At 46.6% G+C, this 23,393-nt stretch overlaps 3 protein-coding genes across 7 annotated transcripts; 2 read left to right on the plus strand and 1 right to left on the minus strand.

Annotated features, from left to right (window-relative positions):
* Window positions 1-3,765: 3,765 nt before the first annotated feature.
* Window positions 3,766-14,302, plus strand: BECN1 (beclin 1). 5 transcript variants are annotated; one of them, XM_028094060.2, is made up of 13 exons: window positions 3,766-3,897; window positions 4,164-4,292; window positions 6,252-6,319; window positions 7,407-7,465; window positions 7,914-7,982; window positions 8,133-8,223; window positions 8,337-8,473; window positions 8,621-8,815; window positions 9,706-9,852; window positions 11,236-11,385; window positions 11,896-11,956; window positions 12,403-12,545; window positions 13,288-14,302. In XM_028094060.2, the coding sequence occupies exons 2-13, from the start codon at window positions 4,166-4,168 to the stop codon at window positions 13,454-13,456; spliced, it is 1,416 nt and encodes a 471-aa protein (XP_027949861.1). In that variant the 5' UTR covers window positions 3,766-3,897; window positions 4,164-4,165; the 3' UTR covers window positions 13,457-14,302. The 5 variants fall into 5 exon arrangements, with proteins under 5 accessions (XP_027949861.1, XP_027949863.1, XP_087884376.1 ...); XM_028094061.2 differs by having other exon boundaries at window positions 3,895-3,980; XM_028094062.2 differs by lacking the exon at window positions 7,914-7,982.
* A 611-nt stretch (window positions 14,303-14,913) lies between these two features.
* On the minus strand, window positions 14,914-21,670 carry CNTD1 (cyclin N-terminal domain containing 1). Its single transcript, XM_028093920.2, has 7 exons — window positions 21,499-21,670; window positions 18,520-18,595; window positions 18,085-18,253; window positions 16,952-17,114; window positions 16,350-16,494; window positions 15,633-15,729; window positions 14,914-15,084 (listed from the first exon to the last, which is right to left on the minus strand). The coding sequence occupies exons 1-7, from the start codon at window positions 21,668-21,670 to the stop codon at window positions 14,914-14,916; spliced, it is 993 nt and encodes a 330-aa protein (XP_027949721.1).
* A 345-nt stretch (window positions 21,671-22,015) lies between these two features.
* COA3 (cytochrome c oxidase assembly factor 3) lies at window positions 22,016-23,100 on the plus strand. The gene is made up of 2 exons (XM_028094015.2): window positions 22,016-22,248; window positions 22,597-23,100. Exons 1-2 carry the CDS (start codon window positions 22,035-22,037, stop codon window positions 22,701-22,703), a joined length of 321 nt encoding a protein of 106 aa, XP_027949816.1. The 5' UTR covers window positions 22,016-22,034; the 3' UTR covers window positions 22,704-23,100.
* The last annotated feature ends 293 nt before the right edge of the window (window positions 23,101-23,393 follow it).

The raw sequence follows: 23,393 nt of genomic DNA on the forward strand, positions 1-23,393 counted from the left end.
CTCAGATGAAGTGATGAGCTAGGATCTAAAGGATATAAAGGGGGGGCGCCTGGGTGGCTCAGTTGGTTAAGCGACTGCCTTCGGCTCAGGTCATGAGCTCGGGGTCCTGGGATCAAGCCCCGCATCGGGCTCCCTGACCCGCGGGAAGCCTGCTTCTCCCTCTCCCACTCCCTCTGCTTGTGTTCCCTCTCTCGCTGTCTCTCTCTGTCAAATAAATAAAATCTTTAAAAAAATAAAAAGTAAAGGATATAAAGGGTTTAGCATGGGAAGAGTGAGGAGAAGAGCCTCCAAAAGTACAGGTGCAGCACAGGCAAACACCCTGGGGAAGGAAAGAAGTTGTCCTGTTGAAGAAATTGAAAGACTAGTTAGTGAGTGGGGGATGGGAGTGGGGTGGGGAGGGTTGTTGGGAAACAATTTGGATTAAGTACAAAGGCAGGTTGTCTGATTTACATTTTGGGCACAGTCTTGCTGCTCAGCATTTATCCTTGGTAGGCCTCTGCGTTAAGCACAAGGGAAATGGTGGGAATACACAGTTAAATGAAGTGCCATTGACTATGGCCTTTGGCATCAGAGAGACCACGGTTCAAATCCTACCTCGTCTCCTTACTGTGATATTTTGGGGAAATGACTGAAATGCTGGGTCTCAATTCCCTCATCTGTGAGAAGGACTTTTATTATAAATAAATAATATGTAATTCTGTGGAGTGTTTGTGAATATTGGAAATCATACATATGTAAAAGAACTAACACAGTTAGTGTGTGGGCACAGGCAGGGACCAGATAAATAGAAGCCATTGTCAATTAAGCTAACTGTTAGTGCTTAGCATGAAGAGGTTACTCCTTAAACTATGTAATTATTATCATCGCTGCTTCCAGACTCTTCCTTCAAGACTATATGCAACATAGCCCGTACTACCCATCTTGCTTATTAACGTCTACTAGTTTTCTCTCTTTTACCTCTGCTTTCTGTTAACTTGTACCTAGTAACTTTTGAACTCTTATCTGGAACTTAACTTCAGGAATGCTTTCCCAAATTAACTTCATGCTATCTTAAGTATGAAATTACCCTGTATTTCGGGGTGCCTGGGTGGCTCAGTCATTAAGCGCCTGCCTTCAGCTCAGGTCATGATCCCAGGGTCCTGGGATCGAGCCCCGCATCGGGCTCCCTGCTCCGCGGGAAGCCTGCTTCTCCCTCTTCCACTCCCCCTGCTTGTGTTCCTTCTCTCACTGTGTCTTTCTGTGTCAAATAAAATCTTTTAAAAAAAAAAAAAGAAATTACCCTGCATTTCTTTCAGAATTAATAACTTTAAGCTGAAAACTTAATATGTTTGTGTTTGTTGAAATATGGCTTTGTTCTCAAATAATTGTGTTTTGTCTTTAGGTAGGTTGTAAGAAGACGGATACCCATTCGTTCTTTATTTCCCTTCCTAATTCCCTATCCAAATGTTTTATATAATATTCCACTCATTTACTTATTTATTCAGCGAACAGTTGTTGAGGGCCACCTCATTTAACAAACTGTATTCATTTCTGGTCCTTGTGAAACAAACGTGATTACTGATGACTGGTACCACTTTAAATTCATGTCCACAAATCTCAAATGGGTGCACAACACTGCCGAAGAGCCTACTACATGCCCTTGACATATGTACTCTCCTACACTCCAAATGTGTGTTATGGTTTCTCATTTCCCTAATCCTCGACTATCCCTCCCCCACCACATCCAATTTATGATTTTGGCTCATTCTTCATTGAGAAGACAGAAGCAAATGAGAACTTCCTCTCCCCACCAAATTTGCCAGCCTGCAAGTACTCTCTGCCTTTCATTAAAGGAAAGATCCCTGTTCCCATCAAAAACCAACTCTTTGTGCATTGGGTCCCATAGGCTTCACTTTCTCTAGGTCTGTGCTCCTGTGATTATCCATTTTTCCCCTATATTACATTTATCCCTCTCTACTGGATCATTTCCAAACATGACAAATTTCTCCCATCTTGAGAAAAATGGACCCAGATTCCTCTGTAGCTATTATTCCATTTCTGTGCTCTTCTCCATGCCAAGATTTCTTGAATGATATTATTGTCTCTTACTCTACTTCATCTTCCACTCATTCCAATCCACTCCACTCAGGCTCTCCCACCCCATGTTCTCACTGAGATAGTTCTTGTTAGTTTACCAATTACTGCCATATTGATAGTCACCTCTTCATCTTGAATTTCTTGGTGGTATACATTAATCACTCCACCTTGTAAAAAAATTTTTTTAAAGATTTCATTTATTTATTTAGAGAGTGCAGGAGCAGGGGGAGAGCCAGAGGGAGAGGGAGAGACAATCTCAAGCTGACTCGCCACTGAACGCGGAGCCCGACACAGGGCTCGATCTCATAACCCTGAGATCATGTCCAAAAATCAGAGGCCAGAATCAAGAGTTGGACACTCAACTGACTGAGCCTCCCAGGCATCCCTAACCACTCCACCTTTTAAAACATATGCGGTGGGGCACTTGGGTGGCTCAGTCAGTTGGGCATCTGCCTTTGACTCAAGGCATGATCCCGAACTCCTGAGATCGAGCCCCGCGTCGGGCTCCCTGCTCAGCGGGGAGTCTGCTTCTCCCTCTGCCCTTCACCCCACTCGTGCTCTCTCTCTCTCTCTCAAATAAATAAATAAAATCTTTTAAAAAAATACATATGGCAAACTGTTCTTCCAGCATTCCTCCAAACTCACCACTGACCTATTTCTTTTGCTGGCTCTTCCTCTATTGCTCACTTCCTAATGGTGGCATGCTCCAGGGCTTAGTCCTACATCCTTAAGTCTTCACTTATACTTTCTCCCTAAGAGGTATTACCCATGTTCATAGCTATGAATACCATCTGTATGCTGAATGGTTCTAAATTTGTATCTCCAGTCCTGACATCTTCACTGAGCTCCAATTGTCTATTTGACATTCCTACTTGGGTAGCAAATAGGCATCTCAAGCTTGATGTGGCCAAACCAGGATTCTTGATTCTTCCATACAGCTGTTATTTTCCTGCTCTTCCCCATCTCAGTAACAGACAACTATCCACTTAGTTTTCCAAACCAAACATTGGACTGTCAACCTTGGTTCCTCTATCCCTCATCTCCCCACATCTAAATCATCAGCAGGTCCTGTTAGCTTTACCTGTATAATGCATCCTGTATGAGTATGTTTTTCTCCATCTCCTCACTTGTTTTTAAAAAGATTTTTTATTTTTATTTTTTTAAGAGAGAGAGCACAAGCAGGGAGGAGAGGGAGAAGGGAGCCCAATGTGGGGCTTGATCCCAGGACCCTGGGATCATGACCTGAACCGAAGGCAGGCGCTTAACCGACTGAGCCACCCAGGAGCCCTGTAACTGAAATTTTAAAATACAAAATAAAACACGATAAAATTTACCTCACCTTCCCCTCCAAGTGTGTCTACCATTCTTTCAGGGGCATTTGAAAGAAGCCCAGCTCCCCCAAGAGGAAACTTTTTAAACTGATACTGCAAGAAGAATTAAAGTGGTTCCGCTCAGAAGTAACAAATCTAAAGAAAAGTCACAGAATTACAGATCGGGTGAGCCTCCTCATTCTTTTCCAACTCGGTCCTTGCATCTCCCCTCGCTCCCATTGCCCACCCGCCCATGCCTGCCGCACTTCCCAGCTCAGCCTCTAGGTGGCGCGGCGGGGCCCGTAAGCGAGTAGACCGGGACCGACCTCCCGAGCGACAGCAAGACGGTCATGACGTCACGTCCCGTCCGGGCGGAAGTCCTCCCCTGGCCGACCGGGAAGTAGCAGAAGACTGGGCGATGGCAGCTCTGGAGGCCGCGCTCCGGGGCAGACCCGACGCCACGGTGCCCCCGCGGTAGACCGGACTAGGGTGGCGGGCTCCGGGTCCCGAGGTGACGAGCGTCGGGGGCTGAACCGGGGCTTTAGAAGGGAACCCTGACAGCCCCTGTCGAAGCCGCTTCCTGACTCTGGGCTGGTAAACTGCCTTTGCCAGGGCTGCCCCGGAAACGGGTCCGCCTGGTATCCGACCAATCCTACAGGGAACGGCGTGGGGGAGGATTTCCCCCCTTCACTGTACCAGCAAGGCAGGTGGTAGCCCCGGACCTAGGGTTCAAGTGCTCTGATTCAACCTAACATCGCCTCCTCTCTACCACCGCAGGGATGGAGGGGACTAAAACTTCCAGCAGCACCATGCAGGTGAGCTTCGTGTGCCAGCGTTGCAGCCAGCCCCTGAAACTGGACACGAGCTTCAAGATCCTGGATCGTGTCACCATCCAGGAGCTCACAGGTCAGGGAGACCCTTGGAAAGAGGGTGGTCAAGATCGTGGAAAGTGGGCAGCTTTGGAGATGTAGGTGTTAAGGTGGCTATCTTTGTAATCTGCCACAAACTTGCTGTGAACCTAGGAAAGTCATTTCATCTCTAGGCTCCCTGTTTCCTCATTGGGAGCATGAAAGAGTTCTGACATTGTGCTTCTTAGAGCTTCCTATTTTAAGGAAAGGTCCTTAGTTTTCTGCTCTTGCTGTTTCAGAGTAAAGGAATATGTATATATAATAATAAACAGTAATTTTTGAGGGCTTACCATATAGCAAGTGCATTACATGCATTACATCATTTATCCCTGCAACAACCCCAATGGAGGAGTACAGCCATCATTTTACAGATGAGGGATTGAGGCTCAGAAAGGTTAAGTGACTTATCCAGTGGACAACAGCAGGTAAATGGAGGAACAGAGTCTTAAAATCCCAAGAAGTGAGATGAAGTTAGAGACTAAAGAAAAGACTGAATAGGTAGTTTAAGCTCTTGGGTCCAGAATCAGCCTGCTTGGATTTAAATCATAAGTGTCATTTACTAGCTGAATGGCTTTTTGCAAGTTACTTTACTTTCTAAGCCCTGGTTTCTTGGTTTCTTTATCTGTAAAAGGTAAAACGACCTCAGGGTAGTTGTAACGATCAAATATGATGAAGAACATAAGTACTTAGGGATATGCTGGGCAAAAAGTACTCGAGTGTTAGCTATTATCATTGCTACCAATTTCTCTTTTTGAGTGGAGTTAACTCTTTAATATATTTTTAACCTTTTATTACAGAAAATTTCAATCATATAGTCAAGGGAATAGCATAATGAGTTCTCTTATATCCATCACCCAGCTTCAACAATAAGCCACATTCTGCCATTCTTGTGTTCTCTGTATCTTCACTCACCTCCCATCCCCATTCAATTATTTTGCTTTTTATTCTTTTTTAAAAATGTCATGTCTTTAAATGTACAGATCTTAGCTGTACATTTTTGACAAAATGGATACACTCATGTTACTCAGATCATTGGGATGTAGAAAGGTTTCATCTTCCCAGGAAGTTCCCTCGTGTTCCTTCCAAGTTATTCTGGAGGAAAGGGGATGTTAACTTTTGTTATGGAAAACTTCAGAGTATATAAGGAACTTTCACATACCCATCACCTAGCCTCCACAATTATCAGTGCATATTTAAATCATGTTTCATACACAGCCCCATCTATTCCCTTCCCACCCCGAATTATTTTGGAGCAAATCCCAAACATAAAAATACTGTAAATGTTTTGGTAAGTATTTTTGAAAGATAAGGTGTCTTTTTAAAAACACAATCATGGGGCGCCTGGGTGGCTCAGTCATTAGGCGTCTGCCTTTGACTCAGGTCATGATCCCAGGGTCCTGGGTTCGAGCCCCACATTGGACTCCCCGCTCCGCGGGAAGCCTGCTTCTCCCTCTCCCACTCCTGCTTGTGTTCCCTCTCTTGCTGTCTCTCTCTCTGTCAGATAAATAAATAAAATAAAAAAAAAAAACTACAATCATGATACTACAGTGGGAAAAATTTAACAATTCCTTAATCTGATTTAATGGGGGTAAGGGGAGAAAGACAAAAGATTTATCTATGTGCAAATGGTACTTTAAGAAAAAGGTGGAGGTGGGAGTGGTGATGAGGATTTTTTTTTTATTGTTTTCCCATACTTTCATACACGCTCCAGCTTTTCTTTTTTTTTTAAGGTTTTATTTATTTGACAGAGAGAGCACAAGTAGGCAGAGCGGCAGGCAGAGGCAGAGGGAGAAGCAGACTCCCTGCTGAGGGGGAATCCTGACTCGGGACTCGATCCCAGGACCCTGGGATCATGACCTGAGCCGAAGACAGACGCTTAACTGACTGAGCCACCCAGGTACCCACACTCCAGCTTTGTTAAGACTGTTCCTAACTCTAATATTTTCCTTATCCTTAGCTCCATTACTTGCCACAGCCCAGGTGAAACCAGGAGAGACCCAAGAGGAAGAGGCTAACTCAGGAGAGGTATGCAACACTGGAATGCAAACTGGGTTTCTGCAGGGTACTTGGTGCTTCAGGAGTCCCTAGACCTTTGGGATCTCTGGTTAACAAGAGATGTTCTGCATGATTGGGCCACTGTGGGTCATCAGGGAGATCCTGAAGTGCACCTGAGGTCACATGATGACTGAGTGAGACATAATTAAAAAATGTGGGGAGAGGCTTTTTATTTGAGGCAGAATTACAAGCCATTATAGGTGGGAGATGAGATGATCTGTGTGTCCAGGTCATCCCAAGGCATGCCTGGTTTACCTCCATTGCCTTAGCTAATTATTAATATTCACTCCTCACCATTCTCAAAAGTAGCTTGGTTTGGACTAGAGTGTGATTACTCTAGCCAGAAAGGATTGTCAGTATTAGAGAACATGTCATGTTTATTTATTTAAAGATTTTATTTGAGAGTGCATGCGCACGAGTGGGGGCGGGGAGGGCAGAAGGAGAGGGAGAAACAGACTCTGTGCTGAGCAGGGAGCCCAATGCGGAACTCGATCCTGGGACCCTTGAGATCATGACCTGAGCCGAAGGCAAATGCTTAACTGACTGAGCCAAGCAGGTGCCGCAAACATGTCATTTTTAAACTGTGATAATGTCAGTGATAATTTTCTTTGTCAGAGGTAGATGTCATAAGAATTTGATCATATATAAATTATATCAAAGTATCAAAAGCATATAAATTATCTACTTTGTTGTATGCCATGGCAAACTTCACTGCAGTCTGATCTGGCTTTTTCCCTGTGCCATGATTCAGGGCATTCTTTCCCCTACCCCTAACTGGTAAGTGTTGAGAAAATACAAATTTAACTGCAAAAGAGTATAACATAGGAGATGTTGTTTCCCACAAAAAATCACATGGGACTTGGGGTTTGTCTGTACCAGGGGTCCTTTCTTAGTGCACATATCCAAGGATTGGCTAGGTAACACCTATTTCTTAAGTCTCTGTGGTTTATCAAGTCCTGCAGTTGTCAGTCGAGGGTAAAGCCAGATATTGCTGAGACTGTTTGGGACTCCACCTCTAAGCTGCCAGAATTCTAACGCCCTCTTATTTCCTTCCCAGGAGCCATTTCTTGAAACTCGCCAGGATGGTGTCTCTCGCAGATTCATCCCCCCAGCCAGGTGCCTACCACTCCCCCAGCCCCCTGTTCCTTGCCAAAGGCCAGTAGAATTTTAATGGAACCCAGAATTGAAACCTGGAGCCAGGTGATGGAGATAAATCACCGAGCCTTTTGGCTCTTCCAGAAAAGATGTATTCTCTTATACCTGGCCCATCACTTTCCAGTATTGGTTTTCCCTGTAGCCATTCACACAGTGGGAAGGGACAGTGGCTCTCTTGATGAAGAATCAAGAAAAGTCTGAGGGAGTGAATGACTAATAAAAGAGATGGGCTCTTGAAAAGCTTTAAAATAGCAGATGTTGTTAGACGTTCAGGTTCTTAGTTGTTGATGCATGTGAAGGCTACTGGTGAGGGGTATGATATTTAAAAATGGTCTTTCCTGATTCTCCTTCCTTTTCTACTGTAGACACACACACGTGTCAGTTTTTGATGCCCCCTCTCCCTCCTTAGTCCATCCAGGCCAACCTTCGTGCTGAGTGCCCCTGTGGAAGACCAGCATGGCCTTCCCTTGGGAGAGAGGTACCCTTGGGAGGTCAGTCGGGCTAGGAGTGGGTATGCGCCTTGAGGCCCCTCAGCCGGTGCTTGAGAGTCTCTGCCACTGACACTGCAGTAGGTGGAGGAGGCCTCTCTGCTCCCTCATGTGGCCCGTGGGCGGGGGGCTGTCTGCAGGATGATGTCTACAGAAAGTGCCAACAGCTTCACTCTGATCGGGGAGGCATCTGATGGCGGCACCATGGAGAATCTCAGCCGAAGACTGAAGGCAAGTGGGCAGTGTTGCAGCGTCCATCGGTGGGCCTGGCTGCTAGAGTGGGTGGCCTGACAGGTTGCCTGGGGCAGGCCCTACCCTGACTCTCCCCCACCCCACACTTCCAGGTCACTGGGGACCTTTTTGACATCATGTCAGGCCAGACCGATGTGGATCACCCACTGTGTGAGGAATGCACAGACACTCTTTTAGACCAACTGGACACTCAGCTCAACGTCACTGAAAATGAGTGTCAGAACTATAAGTGAGTGGCTCCAGAGCCAGTGCCCAGAACCCGAGAGCTGTTCCTGCTCTCAGACTGCTTGGCTCTTCCCCGGGAGCTGTGCTGCACTCAGGTAAACAGTGTAACAGGTTCCCTGCGCTGAGTATATTCTGCCTGTGTCCTTGGCAGACGCTGTTTAGAGCTCTTAGAGCAGATGAATGAGGACGACAGTGAACAGCTACAGAGGGAGCTAAAGGAGCTGGCATTAGAGGAGGAGAGGCTGATCCAGGAGCTGGAAGATGTGGAAAAGAACCGCAAGATAGTGGCGGAAAATCTCGAAAAGGTCCAGGCTGAGGCTGAGAGACTGGATCAGGAGGAAGCTCAGTGAGTGGTTACCCTGTTCTTCTGTCTTCCTGGCCTCGACACTCCAGGGGGAAAAGTGGCTTCTCACCGAATGTGTCAGTAGTTTGTAAGCTGCAGTCACCTGTCATTTGACAGCTTGTCTGCTCCAGATCCCACATATTGTTTCCAGGCCCTGTTTCTTGAGGGCTGTTGGAAGGGTTCTGTATGAGTGGTCCGCCTAATTAAGTGAAAAAAGCATGTCGGTTAAATAGAGAGCAGAGAAACGAGGGTTCTAGTTGCCCTTCTGCCGTGTAGGGAACTGTAAATCAGCCACCCAACACGGCATCCTCCTCTGGAAAGATGAGCATGTTGGCCTACATTCGTTCTTTCCCAGCCCAAAAATTTCACTGGTGATCTTGACCTGAGAGAACCCTCTGTCCAGGGGAGGAGACCCAGTGTCCACACTAACTAAAGTCAAGGAAGTGATGGACAGAGAAAAAAGTTACTTTTTTCAAAGTCGTGAACGAGTTTCCTTGGAAATGGTGTACGCTAACTATAAAGGACAGTTACGTGCATAGAAGTGAAGTTCTTAAAGTTCAGTTAGGGTCATTTTACAGAAGAAGCCACTCTTAACCTCCTCACCTCACTTTTGTAAAAGATCAGAAATACGAGAGGCACGTGGCCTTAGTTTAGGAGAGTCCTGTTTTCCTCTGCCCTTTGCATATGAGCAGCTAGAATTTGAGACCTTTCTGTCCCTTGCAGGCAGAACAGCTAGGGCCTGTATGTTCCTTTGAATGGGATCTGTGCCAAATGGAAAGGATGCTGTAACTAGGTCTCACCATAACCACCAGACTAAATTGTTATGAGGGTTGGCAAGAGAGAAATTTCAGCCCCAAACCAACAGCCTTCAATGGCCACCTTGCTGCTCACAGGTATCAGAGGGAGTACAGTGAATTTAAGCGACAACAGCTGGAGCTGGACGATGAGCTGAAGAGTGTGGAAAACCAGATGCGTTATGCCCAGATGCAGCTGGATAAGCTGAAGAAAACTAATGTCTTCAATGCGACCTTCCACATCTGGTAATGCGGGCTGGTGGGTGAGGAGGGCCTGGGGAGCACTGCACACCTGCACCTTAGCTGCTGACCAGTAGGCCGAGGTGTCCGCCTCCCACGAAATCGGACTGTACATGGTCACCCCATCCAGGCTGCTTTTGTTCCCTGTGATGGGAGAGGCACCTCTGGGTATTGGAATTCTAGAGCTTGGTGACATCCACTCCCCCAAGGAAAGGAAAAGATCTGAGCCCTCCAGTCCCACGAAAACCTTGTCATCTGCCTGGGTGCTGCCCCTAGGATCATTGATGTATTTATTCAACATTTTGTCCATTTAACTAGTGTTGTTGAGCATCTCATACATGGTAGGCACCGTGTTAAGCACCAGAAGGGCAACAGCACACAACATGTGTTCTACCTTCTAGTTGCTTAGAATCTCGTGGAAGGGATGGATATGTGATAGGCTGTTGTAATGCGACGTGATAACTGTGAACCTCACGGGGCTCTGGGGCCACATAAAGGCACTTGGCTCAGTTTGGGAAGGCCACATGGAAAGTTTGCCCCAGGGGAGGTTGATGTTGAAGCTGAGACATGAAGTGGAAGTCTGCAGAGGGGGGTTGTTCCTGGCAGAGGAACGTCATGTGCAAAGAAACAGAGGAACAGGGGAGTGGTGAGTCTGGAGACCTGAAAGGAGCTTATTGTGACTGGAGATTGAGTGTAAAGGGGAGAGTGACAGGATATGAAACTGGAGAGTGACCAGTTCCCCAGGGAGCTTGTAGGCCTCATGAAGGGATTTGGGCTTCATCCAAAGGGCAGTGGAAACCACTAAAGCATTTTAGGCAGAGAGCTGACATAATTAACATTTGTGTTTGTGAATGATCCCTTCACCTGCAGAGTGGGAAGTGTTGGGGGGAGGAGGGCAGTGCCAGTGGTAAGGAGACTTGTCAGTAAGACTCTAAGCAGGAAAAGATAGAGCAGCGGCATTGAGTTTGGAAAAAAGTAGATAGATTGAAGAGATTTAGGAAGTCCAATCAAGAGAGCTTGGTGGTTTTTGAGGGGAGGGAGCAGAGAGAGAGCATTCAAGAATGATGTCCCTCTTTCTGCTTTGGCATCTGAGCAAAAGGAGAGATGACAACTTGCGTTTGGACACGTATTTAAAGTGCCAAGTAGAGGGGCACCTGGCTCACTCAGTCGGTAGAGCATGCCACTCTTGATCCTGGGGTCGTGAGTCCAAGCCCCACGTTGGGCATAGAGCTTACTTAAATAAATAAAGTGCCAAGGAGAGCTTAGGTATATGAATGTGGAGATGAGGAGAGAGATTTATGTGAGGGTTTAGGTGCGAGCAGGAAGTCTCAAATTGCTGAGTGTTAAGGTCTCCCTGTATTTCCCCCCATCCCTCCTGCCTTCCTCTAGGCACAGTGGACAGTTCGGTACAATCAATAACTTCCGACTGGGTCGCCTGCCCAGTGTTCCCGTGGAATGGAATGAGATCAATGCTGCCTGGGGTCAGACGGTGTTGCTGCTCCACGCCCTGGCCAATAAGATGGGTCTGAAATTTCAGAGGTAAGAAATGCCCCCCTTTCTTGGGGTGTGGCATGTCCTTGATATAATCTGTATCTCCAGCTTGGTATTCCTCTGCTGTGGCAGGAGCCCTTGCTCCCAACACACTGAGAGTTTTCTGTCTGTGGAGACGCTGCTTCTGATTCTCCCCCTGACGACAGGGCTCTTTCCACTCATCGAGCAGCCCTTGAACTGCACGACCAGAGCTGTGGTCCCCAGCCCAGCGTCTCTAGAACCTTGGTGGTTCCTCAAGCTGTTTTCAGCTTTTGTTTTTTTCAGCCTAAACAAAACCTACACAAACCAATGAAAGGCCCCCAGATGATTATGTAATAAATGTAGTTCGGTAAACAATATCTTTTAAACATGGAGTCTATGGGGAGATGAGAGAGAGGGGTGGGAATAATAAAAGTAGTCCTTGGGTAGGATGAAGCCTGAAAATCACTGGGTTGTAACATTCCAGTAATCACTTTAGCAGGAGTCCTGTATCCATCTCCATGTGCATCTCCATTTTAGGTATCGACTTGTTCCCTATGGAAACCATTCATATCTGGAGTCTCTGACAGACAAATCTAAGGTATTCTGGGAAGCCCCATTTTCAGTGCAATGCAGAATCCTTGTACCTCCTGACGGAATGGTTTACTTTTGATAATAGCATTTCTTAGTTTCTTTCTTTGAGGTGTCTTGTGATCCCATGTTTTGTTGAGTGTCTTGTCTAGGTCAGGATTAGCTCTTTGGGGCCTAGAGACACAAAGTAGGTTTTTACAATCCGTTGAAAAGGGCTAAGGGCAGACCAGAGGAGGAGGTGTATGCTAGGGTGGGAAAGGAATCACTGCGAGATTAAGTGTTTAATCCATTTCCAGTGATGGTGAAGCAGACTAGGTGCCTCATATGGGCCCGAGTTGGCTGTTTCCAGTGCAGTACAGACAGAACATGACTCGAGAGGTGGCTGGGCTTGGGAACGGTCTCTGGTAGCCTGTCTTGGTGCCATCCCCTTAGCTGGTTCTCTCTCTTCTTGGACAGGAGCTGCCGTTATATTGCTCTGGGGGGTTGCGGTTTTTCTGGGACAACAAGTTTGACCATGCCATGGTGGCTTTCCTGGACTGTGTGCAGCAGTTCAAAGAAGAGGTAGAGAAAGGCGAGACCCGTTTTTGTCTTCCTTACAGGTCAGTACCCCCTAATGCTGAATGAACCTGGAGTAGGACCAAATTGAGCAGAATTGAAGGGACAGTAAGAATGGAAGCAAAACATAGTGTAAATGGTGGGAAAGCAGAAAATGCTGCAAAATCACATGACACTGATGGGCAGAGACGGATGCAACACTCCAAGCAGGACCGAATGTGACCGCCTGGCCCCTGAGGAGAAAGAATATTCTCTTTGGTGCTTTGGGGGGGATTTTCTTAGCACAGAGCTCAAATCAGCTTTCTAATTTCAGGAAGCTTTTCCCCTTAAGCCCTTGGAAATAGACAGGAATGCTTCCTTTGGTCAAATTTTGTAGGAGCCCAGTGATAGACAGAGACCTTAGTTTAAGAGGGTGAGGCCGAAGCTGCTTCTGTCACCCCAAAACAAAGCATTTCTTTTCTTCCGCCTCCCTTCTCTCCCCATGAGTTCAGGGATGCCTCGGAAAACAGTCAGGAGTACCGTAACCTCCACGTGCCCTCTGCCCCAGGCTTCTCACTTGTTTGGGTGTGTGTCCTGTCCCTGGACTCGGCAATGACAATGAGGCTCTTGTGACGGCCTTCCTGATGTTTGGCTTTCAAGCAAATCCAAAATACACTACCATTCCTGGCCAAGAGTTCTTTAATAGATAAAATGACGCGAATGGTCCCATGATCACGTCCCTGCCTGTTTGAAGCGGACCTAACTCAGGTCTCAGTTGCTAACGAGCTCTGCTGTGTCCACCTGCAGGATGGATGTGGAGAAGGGCAAGATTGAAGACACAGGAGGAAGTGGCGGCTCCTATTCGATCAAAACCCAGTTTAACTCTGAGGAACAGTGGACAAAAGCTCTCAAGTTCATGCTGACGAATCTTAAGTGGGGGCTTGCTTGGGTGTCCTCACAGTTTTATAACAAATGACTTTTTTTTTCCTTAGGGAAATGTTTGCCTTAAAGGCTTTAAATTTTGTTTTGTTTGCAAAGAGAAAAAATGTTTTAAATTAAATTTGGGTACTATTAAACAGCACATGTTTACAATACCAAAAAAGAAGAAAAATCCACAAAAGCCACTTTATTTTAGGATATCATGTGACAGATAGTTTCCAGAGCTACCAGCCTTTGTCATAGTTTTGACTCTTAACCCCATACCTTCCTTGCCCTCTCTCCCCTCAAAACAACTAATTTAAATTTGCTTTTGTTGTTGTTGCTGTTGTTAACTGAGTTGAATTAAGATTGATTGTGTTTTCATTGGGTTTTATCTCTCTCAACTTCCTGCACTTACAATATGAGCTAGAACCCTTTTTTTTTTTAAGATTTTATTTAGTCATTTGACAGAGAGAGACACAGCGAGAGAGGGAACACAAGCAGGGGGAGTGGGAGAGGGAGAAGCAGGCTTCCCGCTGAGCAGGGAGCCCGATGCGGGACTCAATCCCAGGACCCTGGGATCATGACCTGAGCCGAAGGCAGACGCTTAACGACTGAGCCACCCAGGCGCCCCATGAACTAGAAACTTCTATCTCCACTGAGACAACAAGATGTGTGAGACATACAGTTGGATAACATGAGAAAGTGATGCATAAGCTTTGGTCACCTGGTGGTATGATCGGAAGCTTGAAATTTAACACTTGTCCTTTCTCAGTTCTCGTGCTGCCTGCCTATTCTGCTCTCTGTTAGAAATATGAAATCGTGTTTGATATTGTCTGAGACATTATGGAAAGATTTAATTATTTGTAATAAAAGATTTACTGCAGTCTGATAACTGCCCAGAGGCGCGCTGTTGGGTTTTTTGTTGACTAAGATAGAGTACTTTATATTCTGGGAGTATTGAGTTCAAGTGCAAGTATGTGGAAATCCTGTCGAAACGTGTTTGGAGATGGATTAGTGTTAGTTTTAAAAAAGACTCATGGAAATAGCCAGCTGTAGAGGAAGCCCATTTGTGTACATCTCAAAGACAGAACAGAAATGTTAAGCTAACTTTAAGGGGAAATAAAGGCTGCCTCCTTGATGCTCAGTCAAGGTCACCCAAACAGGCCCAGTTTTCAGGCCCCTGGTTAATACTAATTTCCATGTCTGGTGCTCTCTCTCAATGAAATGAACAGTTAAGGGAAAGCTATAAATATCTTGTTAAACAAAAATGAACCAACTTCACTAATGTTCTGTCTCCTCCCAGCTCCTTGACATTTTCAGTCTGATTTCGGCAAAAAGGACATGCTTGTCAACTTTAACTCTTTCTCTGACGCAGAGAAAGGAGCATGGAGTTGGAGTACAAAACATAGTTCAAAAGATACTCGTAACTTTTGTCCCGAGTCTAAGAGTAAACAAAAGGAGGGCTGAGCATGGTGACGGAAGGCTGTTTATACTCGGTGCGTTGAGTGCGCCTCATGTGTTGGAGGAGGCAGTGGCCCTCAGAGCTCTGGCCTCCAGGTGGGGAGGAACAGGCTGCTGTCGCTCCAGAGTGTTGGCTCCCACGCTGTGAGTCAGGATTGCGTAAGAGAGCTCAGCAATGCTTTCCAAGGCAATGCCAGTGATGCTCTGCAAATGCCCCACAACCTTCAGAGACAGACAGATTTCGTATTACTAAATAATCTCAGCATGTTTTAGCGCACAGAAAGGCACAACGCTTGGGCTGTTCTCAAGCCAGATGTAAATTTTTTTGTTTCTCTGCGTTTACAGAGAAGATTAAATCCAGATGACGTTAGGATCCCTTTACCCTGATAGTGTTAGCCTGGAAAGTTTCTGCTAGACATTTCATTTCTAGAGATAAGTTCTGTGAAATATGATGAGGGCATTTGGGCCTAGACATTGTCTTCTATTGAGGAGGTTATACTTATTGGACCTGAACACCACAGTGGGTTATCATCAGAAAGAGAAAGGAACAAGCTGAACGTGATCCTCCATTTCCAGTTCCACAAGGGGAAAACTGGAGAGCGCTTTTCAGACCTACCCTAGTGTTTCCTCCCCCAAATCCTGCTTACTCATCATTATACTGGGTCTCGACTTATTTTTTATAAGTTGTCTTCTCTTTTCCTTTAACCGATGGGAGAATGCTTTCTATTAAGTGAATTCTGATCGTGCCAGTCCTGCTCAGTGGTGCGCACCTGGCTCCAACACTCGTGGTTCTGGATGAAAGCACTCGCTGCAATGATTCCTACTGCCAACAGCATGAAGTCTTCCTTCACTGAAACAAACTTGTCCCTGAGAGATTAAAACCATATTAATTTTGGAGCTTGAATGGAACTTGATCTTCCAAATCCTAGGGCCGTGGGACTTCAACAATGAGTTGTTTATGTTGATCATCTTGGACTTTTTTAGATATGGAAGGAAATGGCTAATTGGCCCCCCTCCCCTAACCCACCTGGGATCCTGACTGGTTTATCAGCCTTTGCTGTCCCATCTGTCTCCCTAACAAATGTAACTGTAACTGTGAGCCTTTTTACCAGTCTGACTTTACAGTAATCAAACACTTTTGTCCAAGTCGCCACCCTGTGACTGGCTTTTTTTCCTAAGTGGCTAAAAGGCAGTCCAGTAATCTCAAATTGAAGCAGAAGTAAAGGAGCAACTATGAAAAAGAAAGTATGTTAATTACCTGCAGTCATTTAAATTTAAAAGCAAAATCCTTTAGGGTTTTTGCTGATTGGGTTCAGTCATCTGCATCCAAGCAACATACTGGGAGTTCATTAAAACTGGGTAACCTGCGCAGGTTATCTGTGGACTGGATGCCTTATTGGGTAAATTCCATTCCCGTGGTATGTTCTCGAGGTGTGCTCCTAACTCGCTGTTCCTGGAAGAGGCCTACCCTAAAGGAGTTTCCTTACCCTTGCAGCTGACTGGGTACGGAGTTTTCAATTGAAGCCCTCAGCAGGCTCTCATATATGGGTTTGTGCAGGAGATAGACAAGGTCGAGCAGGGTCAGGCAGGTTGCGTGCAGCTGTGTGGCCGGGACCAAGCAGCCATTGTATCCTAGATGGGGTATGGGCATGGCAAAGAGTGGTAAGTGGGTCCTCTCTGAGCATCATCACCACTGACATGTGACAAAGCTCTTGAGCTAACGTGTTCTACTGTAGGAAACCTCTTTAGTTGGAGGTCAATTTCAAAGGATAAAGGGAGAGATAGAGAAATCTCCATCTGCCGTGTATATACAATTAGAGTATATTTGTTTGTTCCCCTCTTATCTCATGCCTCTCTAGAAAATCACCTCTTTGATCCCGCAATAAGAGAGTGCCTAGTGAGTCCAAATAGAAGTCAGGTGCTGAGACCTGAGTTTCCTTCCCTGACAGGTACCAGACTCAGTCATCCCAGGCTTCCTGCTGTTTCTCATCGGTGGGTTCTGCCCACTGCTTCCAAGCCCCTGGGCACATTCTTACTGCCTTCTGTGGAAGATTCCAACCCACATCCGCTGACACGCTTAATAGAGTACCTAAAACCTCCAGAAGCATCTCCACATATGCCAGGGGAGTGGGCAGATTGATTTGGAAGTTCAGGGACTTCAAAACATCAAGCTCTGACTCCAACAGTTCTTCTTTAGTGTGCACATACCCTAGAGACTGGAGGAAATTCAGGACTGTAACGTTGCTGATAATCTGAGCAAAGAAAAACAAAACAGTGAGAGGGAGAGAGAGAAGGGTGTCAGACTAAAGGTCACACATCTTGGCATAGCATACAAAGCTTTTCACAATCCAGCACATGCCTTCATCGCGTCTTCTCTCTTGGCAATTGCCCCTCACGCCCCACGCTTGTCATATAGGATTACTTGCAGTTCCCGAGCCCGTCCAGCTCTCCAAGCCTGTATACGTGCTGCTTCCTGTGTCTGGACCCTCCCTCTCCTCTCTCCCTGCTTTCCTGAACTCCTCTCCCTCTTTCTTAGCATCCACCCATCTCCTACCCACGCCTACCTACCCCCTTCAAGAAGTCATTTTCCCTAAATACACTTGCTTGACTTTCTGAGGCCGCAGAGGTACATGCACAGCTGTCTGCATTTACACTAATTGGAGCACCGTCCCACGTTATTTGCCTGTGTGTCTTCTCCCATTGGATAATAGAGCTCAGGCAATATTTTTACTTGTTGTACCCATGGCACCTAGTGCAGCCTCTGGCCATAGAAGACAGTGAATCTTTGTTGCGGGAATGGTATTTTACCATACAGGCATCGGGTAGGGGTATGGAAACATTTTATCCTCTATAAATGTAACAGTTTGTCTTTAATACTGATAGGCCTGTTGGCAATTCAGGCACCTTACGTAAACTGTCCTTGAGTCCAAGGGGAGGAAAGGTGACCTGTATAAATGATGGCATCTGTCCAGCAATTACACTTTGGGAACAGAACTTCAGGCTATTTAAAAACTGCCTCTGTGTGACTGTGTGTGTGTGTGTGTGTGTGTGTGTGTGTGTGTGTGTGTGTAGGAGGTATGCTTATTTAGGGAGCGTAATTGCACTCTGGAATTTCCACAGGAGTAGTAACACCTAGCTTAGGAGGAGGTTTCTCACAGTTGCCTGTGGACGAGCTGGTTTCTGCTAACGCACAGGTACCCAGGAGGGACCCCAGCTCCTTACTTTGTAGTGGAAGGAAAGTTTGCTTGCCAGTTGAACACATGACACAAGACGCAGGATAAACTTGTTGAAAAGCTGCTCTTTCAGAGTTTTCCAATTCTGAGCCTCCTTCTTCTCTCTCAGCTGGATCGTGGCTTGCCTGTTCATATTCTCTGCCTGCTTAACCATAAACCTATAAGGAAGGGAAGGGGAGAGTAAAGAATCCACACTCATCAAACTAAAGGGAGTTTGTGCTGCAAACTATGGGGTATCTCCTCCTCTCCAATCTCAGTCCCTGGCTGAGAAATGGACATTTGCAAGTAATAGAGGGTGCCAAACCAGGTCTCGCGCTAAAGGGTGACTGTACTTTATTTTTTTTTTCTTTTTTAAGATTTTTAAGAGTACATTAGTCCTTCTGAGAGGTACCACTCACAAAGGCCTATGTTCAGTGTTTTTTACCTTTCTAGGATTTCTACAGCCTGGTAGCTCACGGATTTCTCCAGACACCATTGTTCAGACAGGAGAAAAACAAACTCTGCCAAAACAAGAAAGAGACTGACTCACACGGTGCAACCAAAACCACTCTGTGAACTCCTGGCATCATGTAAAAGCCATTATGGGGCCAAGGGAAGAGGGTCAGGGGGTGAGAAAGGAGATTGAAACAACCCAAGCTGAGCTGAGTTCCCTTTCCTGCCAATAGGCAGATCAGAGGCACGGAAAGGAGGCTGACCGAGCGCCAAAGACAAGGGCTTACCAAGCCCCCTCAGTGACCCTTGAGCCTTCCTGTGGGTCTCAGCTGATAAAAGTCTTGGCCAGCTACACACAAACATAGCAGCTGGTCGAGTTTTGGCCTCTACACCATGCTGGGAACCTCCAGCTTCAAGGGAGAATCTCAGATGGATAAAAACCGTAACCCCTATATTCTGTTTTCAGTGGAATGTTGACAGGAACAGAAAAGTCCCTCCTGGAGCTTCGATATTCTTTATAACACTGTTTGTTTAGTAACCACCCTCTGGAGAACTCCCATTGCTTTACAAACACGATTCACCTTACAGCAGACACCATCTCCCCACCACCAGTTTGTTGGGTAAATCTGTGGTGGCTGAGCCTCTCCCCAGGAGCACGTTTGTTACTGTAGAGTGGCTTGTTTTGAAGAAATAGCCCCTAAATCAGGGAACATAGCCCACTTTGGGGTGGGGGGGCACAGTCACTGGGGAGGTGGGAAGGGCAAGATACCTTGGCAAGATCTTAGGCCGCCTCTGTTTCTCTTTGAAAGAACAGCCCCAGATAGAATTTTATTTAGTTTGCAATATCATTAGAGGGTGGAAACAAGGGTAAATGTTACTTCTCAACAAAGGAAGCTCCTGTAGAACTTGGGACTTTTAGCACTGATTAGTAAAGAATTATGCATAATCAAATGACCATGTGTCTTCAGAGAAAATTTGACTTTCTTAGGCACGTAGAAGTCATGCTAGCACAAAGTTGAACAGTCTATTCGACACATGTTACACATATGTACAACAGTACATATCCCTTACTGTTACGGGAACTAAAGAAAGCCCTGCTAGCAGTGCCTAATGCAGAAGATAATTAGTTTAAGCAATTAAGCAAAACATTCTAGAACACATAATTGTGTGTTATTAGTCCTTTTATTTGCTGGAGTTTAGGCTTTATTTCTGTTTGTGTGTGAGTATATAGTTTGGTTTTGGTCTGAATTACCTGGGCGATTGTTTCTATTTTCTAGTTTAATTTGCCAAGAAAACTGAGCTAGGTTTAGGTGCAATGGATGATGATTATGCCTCCCCTCCCTACCGGCTCTCCCTCCTGCACTACAAACACCCATCTGTTAACTGAAAGACCCTCCCCTTCTATCCTCTTAAGCTAGGGCTCTTTTATCTCCTTAGCTTCCATCACTGTTAACTTTTCTTGAAAGCCTGGCTTAGACCTGCTGCTTCCACTTCCTCATGAATTCCTGAATGTTCTGTAGTTTGCCTTCTACTTTTCCCAACTTGCTAAAAAAATGATCTCAAAGGCCAGCAAATATGTCCAAATTATTAAATAGCATCACCCTTTTGCAACCTTTATCCCGTCGTTCATATCCCTGAGGCATGTGAAACTGCCGACCACCATCCTTCTGGAAACTCTCTTGGCTTCCAAAGGTGTCTTGATTCTCTTCCTTCCTCCCCAACCATATTTTTAGTTCCCTTCATGACTCTTCTTCCTACTCCAATTGCCTGAACACAAAATGTCTCCCAGGGAACTGTCGTTGACTTGCTTCACTTTTCTCCCTCTCAGACTCATTCTCTGTGAGTTTTATGAAGATACCTCCTCAACCTTTGTCTCTAGTTCTGACCTCTCTTCTGACTTATTTTTTAAACAGCTCACTGGAAACCCTCCTTTGGATGTTCTACAAGCACTTGAAACTCAGTAGATCCAAAAACCAAAGCTGTTCCTTTACCAAAGGTCACGTTTCCTCCTGTTCTCTTTTTTAAATGAATGTGTTTCTCTTAATGGCACCACTATACTCCCACTTTCTTAGGCTCAACCCTTTGGCATGGTCATCTTTGCCTTCTTCACCTCTTAAGTTCATCCATTGCAGAGCCCCAGATTTTATCTCTGAAATGTTTTTAATCCATCCTCCCTTGTCATTCCCTCTGCCCTATTGCCTAAACTACTGACACAGACTCCACTGGTCTCCCTCCCTCCCACCTGTCCCTACTCCAAACCATTCTTCACATCACAGCCAACATTTTTTCTAGGGCAAAGGCTAAAGTCACATCACTCCCATATTTGAAAACCTTCAATGCCTTCTTGTTTCCCTACTAAGCTACATATAAACTCCTCCCCTTGGCATTCCACACCAAATGTCTCCAAACTACTTTTCTGGTCCTAATTTCAACTATTCTTCCACGTGCTCCGGACATCCTGGACTTAACCACTGTACCCACACTCACCCCAAGCTTCTCTACTCCCATGGCTTTACTCTTGTCATCATACCCTTTTGGTTGAAACGCTGTCCCTCTCCTCCACCTTCACCAACCAAAATGTCATCCTTCCTCGAGGTCTACCTTAATTCTTCTTACCCTCACCTCACCCTGTCACTCCTTTCAATCCCCATAAAAGCTTCTTTTATCTGGTATGTCACTCATCTAACTTATCTAACTTGAACCTAGTCATTTCCAGACTTGTCCTAATAGCCTCCAAAGCAGGGGCTGAATCTCCGTTCTGTCCCGCTCTCCCAAGTGGTGTGGAGCAGCACTCTGTACGGGTTGAAATCAAGGGTGGGGTATTGGTGGATCTCGTTCATCACTCCATTCCCTGTACCTGGCGCCTAGTAGTTACTAACAACACTTATTTGAATGAATAAGGTAAACTGATTCTCCAGGTTGGTGCCTCAAAGTCTCCCATGAAACCGGTTCCCCAGCCCTGCGTCCACACCCACGATCCGGGTCTCCCTGAAGCTGCCCATCCGGCCGGCAGCCTCCTGCACGGCGTGCTCATTCTGCTGCGCCAGGTGGAGCAGAGCGTCTTCTATCGTCTCTGTGGCGACAGCTCCGAACTGAAAGTCACTGAGGGAGGACGCCAATCTTGACCTCACAGGTCCGTCCATTTTCAGAAGCCTTTGGGGACACCTGGACGGCTCGCTGGATCCATAAACCGACTCCCTTAGCTTCACTCCAGAACCTTTTGCCTTCTGTGTGCCTGTCTTCTCCTCAAGTGTGAGGAAAACCCAATTCCCACCGCGGCCTCGAGCCCTCCACAGCCTTTTCCCGCCCCAACGGCCGCGAACCCGCTCAGCCAATCAGAAAGCTCGGCCGCTTGCCCCTCCCCTCCCCCTTCCCCGAAGGCCAAGAGCCGCCCTCGCTTCGAGAAAGAAAACGCGGACTACAACTCCCAGCGTCCCCTGCTCCGGCCCAGGACTGCTGTTCCCAGCAAGCCTCGCGCCCTGGGACTAAGAAGGGCGGAGCGGCAACATGGCAGCCCCGGGAGCTGGTGACCCTCTCCATGCCAAGAGTGGAAAGGCCCCTGTGGCTCAGCGCATCGACCCAACTCGGGAGAAGCTGACTCCCGAGCAGCTGCAATTCATGCGGCAGGTGCAGCTCGCCGAGTGGCAGAAGAGTCTGCCACAGCGGCGGACCCGGAACATCGTGACCGGCCTGGGCATCGGGGCCCTAGTGTTAGCTATTTGTATCCGTCCAGACTGTAGGCTCAGGAGATGGCATGGGGGGGGGGGCAGGAGAGGGGGAGCAGAGGCGCGTAGTAGGGCAGTGTGGGGGTGCTAAAAAGAGCCCGAGCTGTGAAAGTCTTGGCCATTGCTGATGCCGAGCCAAGCGTTTAATGTACCTTGTAATTTATAAATGCTCTTTTAATATGACTTATTAATAATAACGGAATCGGGGTCAGGGCTCAGAAAAGCAGAGGGCAGAAGATCGAGTCACTAATTTGGGAGGGTGAGAGAGTAACAAGGGTGGTGGAGAAAGTCTGGGAAAAGGCAATATGCATACTCCGAGAGATTTCCTGAACCCACTTCCCCAGATGGCTACACCTTCTACTCCGTGTCCCAGGAGCGTTTCCTAGATGAGCTGGAGGATGAGGCCAAAGCTGCCCGAGCCCGAGCCCTGGCAAGGGCATCAGGCCCCTGAACCGGATGGGCACTGCACGTCTCCAACCTGCTGGGAGCCCCTTCACATGATGGATGATGCCCTATGACCCTGTCGGAATCAAAGCCTGCACACAGCATCGTTGGCCTCAACCTTGGACGATGATTGAGCCCAAGAATTTTCTGCATTTGTCCAGGTCAAGAGAATATTGCCCACTTTACACAAACTGTGTCCAGTCACTGAGCCCTTGTATTTTGTTTCTCTGTTTGAGAGTTATACGTCCTTGGCTTTTCTCAGGATTTCTGACTTTGTGGTTTACCCTCTTTACCTCCCAGGGGCTTAGCTGTTGTGCATGTGGCAGCTCTGTGTAGGGTTGGAGCCTAAAGTGGGAAAGATGGAGTTAGGTTGAGAATAATAAAACTGAGTCACCTCTCTTGGAGCCAAATGAGTGCGTTCAGGCTGAGGGATGGCATGACTGGAAAGCTCCACGGGCAGTAGCTGCAGCAGTGGCATTGCCCCAGGGAGCTGTAAATGTTTAACTAGAATTACTTTTTCTGTGAGATCTTTCCACCTGATTTAAGGGAGAGATCAGGGTGGGTCACTGGGCTGTGAGACTGAACCACATCTTCAGGCAGGGAAGGTCACTCTTCTGTCCTCTACCCTTAAAACCAATACCTCCAACTTACCTGTCTTTTCCCATTCCGAGAGAGAGGGGTAGATGAAAGATGAGGG

Source organism: Eumetopias jubatus, unplaced genomic scaffold (genome assembly GCF_037043125.1).
Source record: "Eumetopias jubatus isolate StellerSeaLion01/CBP00866 unplaced genomic scaffold, mEumJub1_p1.0 scaffold_10, whole genome shotgun sequence".
NCBI classification, from domain to species: domain Eukaryota; kingdom Metazoa; phylum Chordata; class Mammalia; order Carnivora; family Otariidae; genus Eumetopias; species Eumetopias jubatus.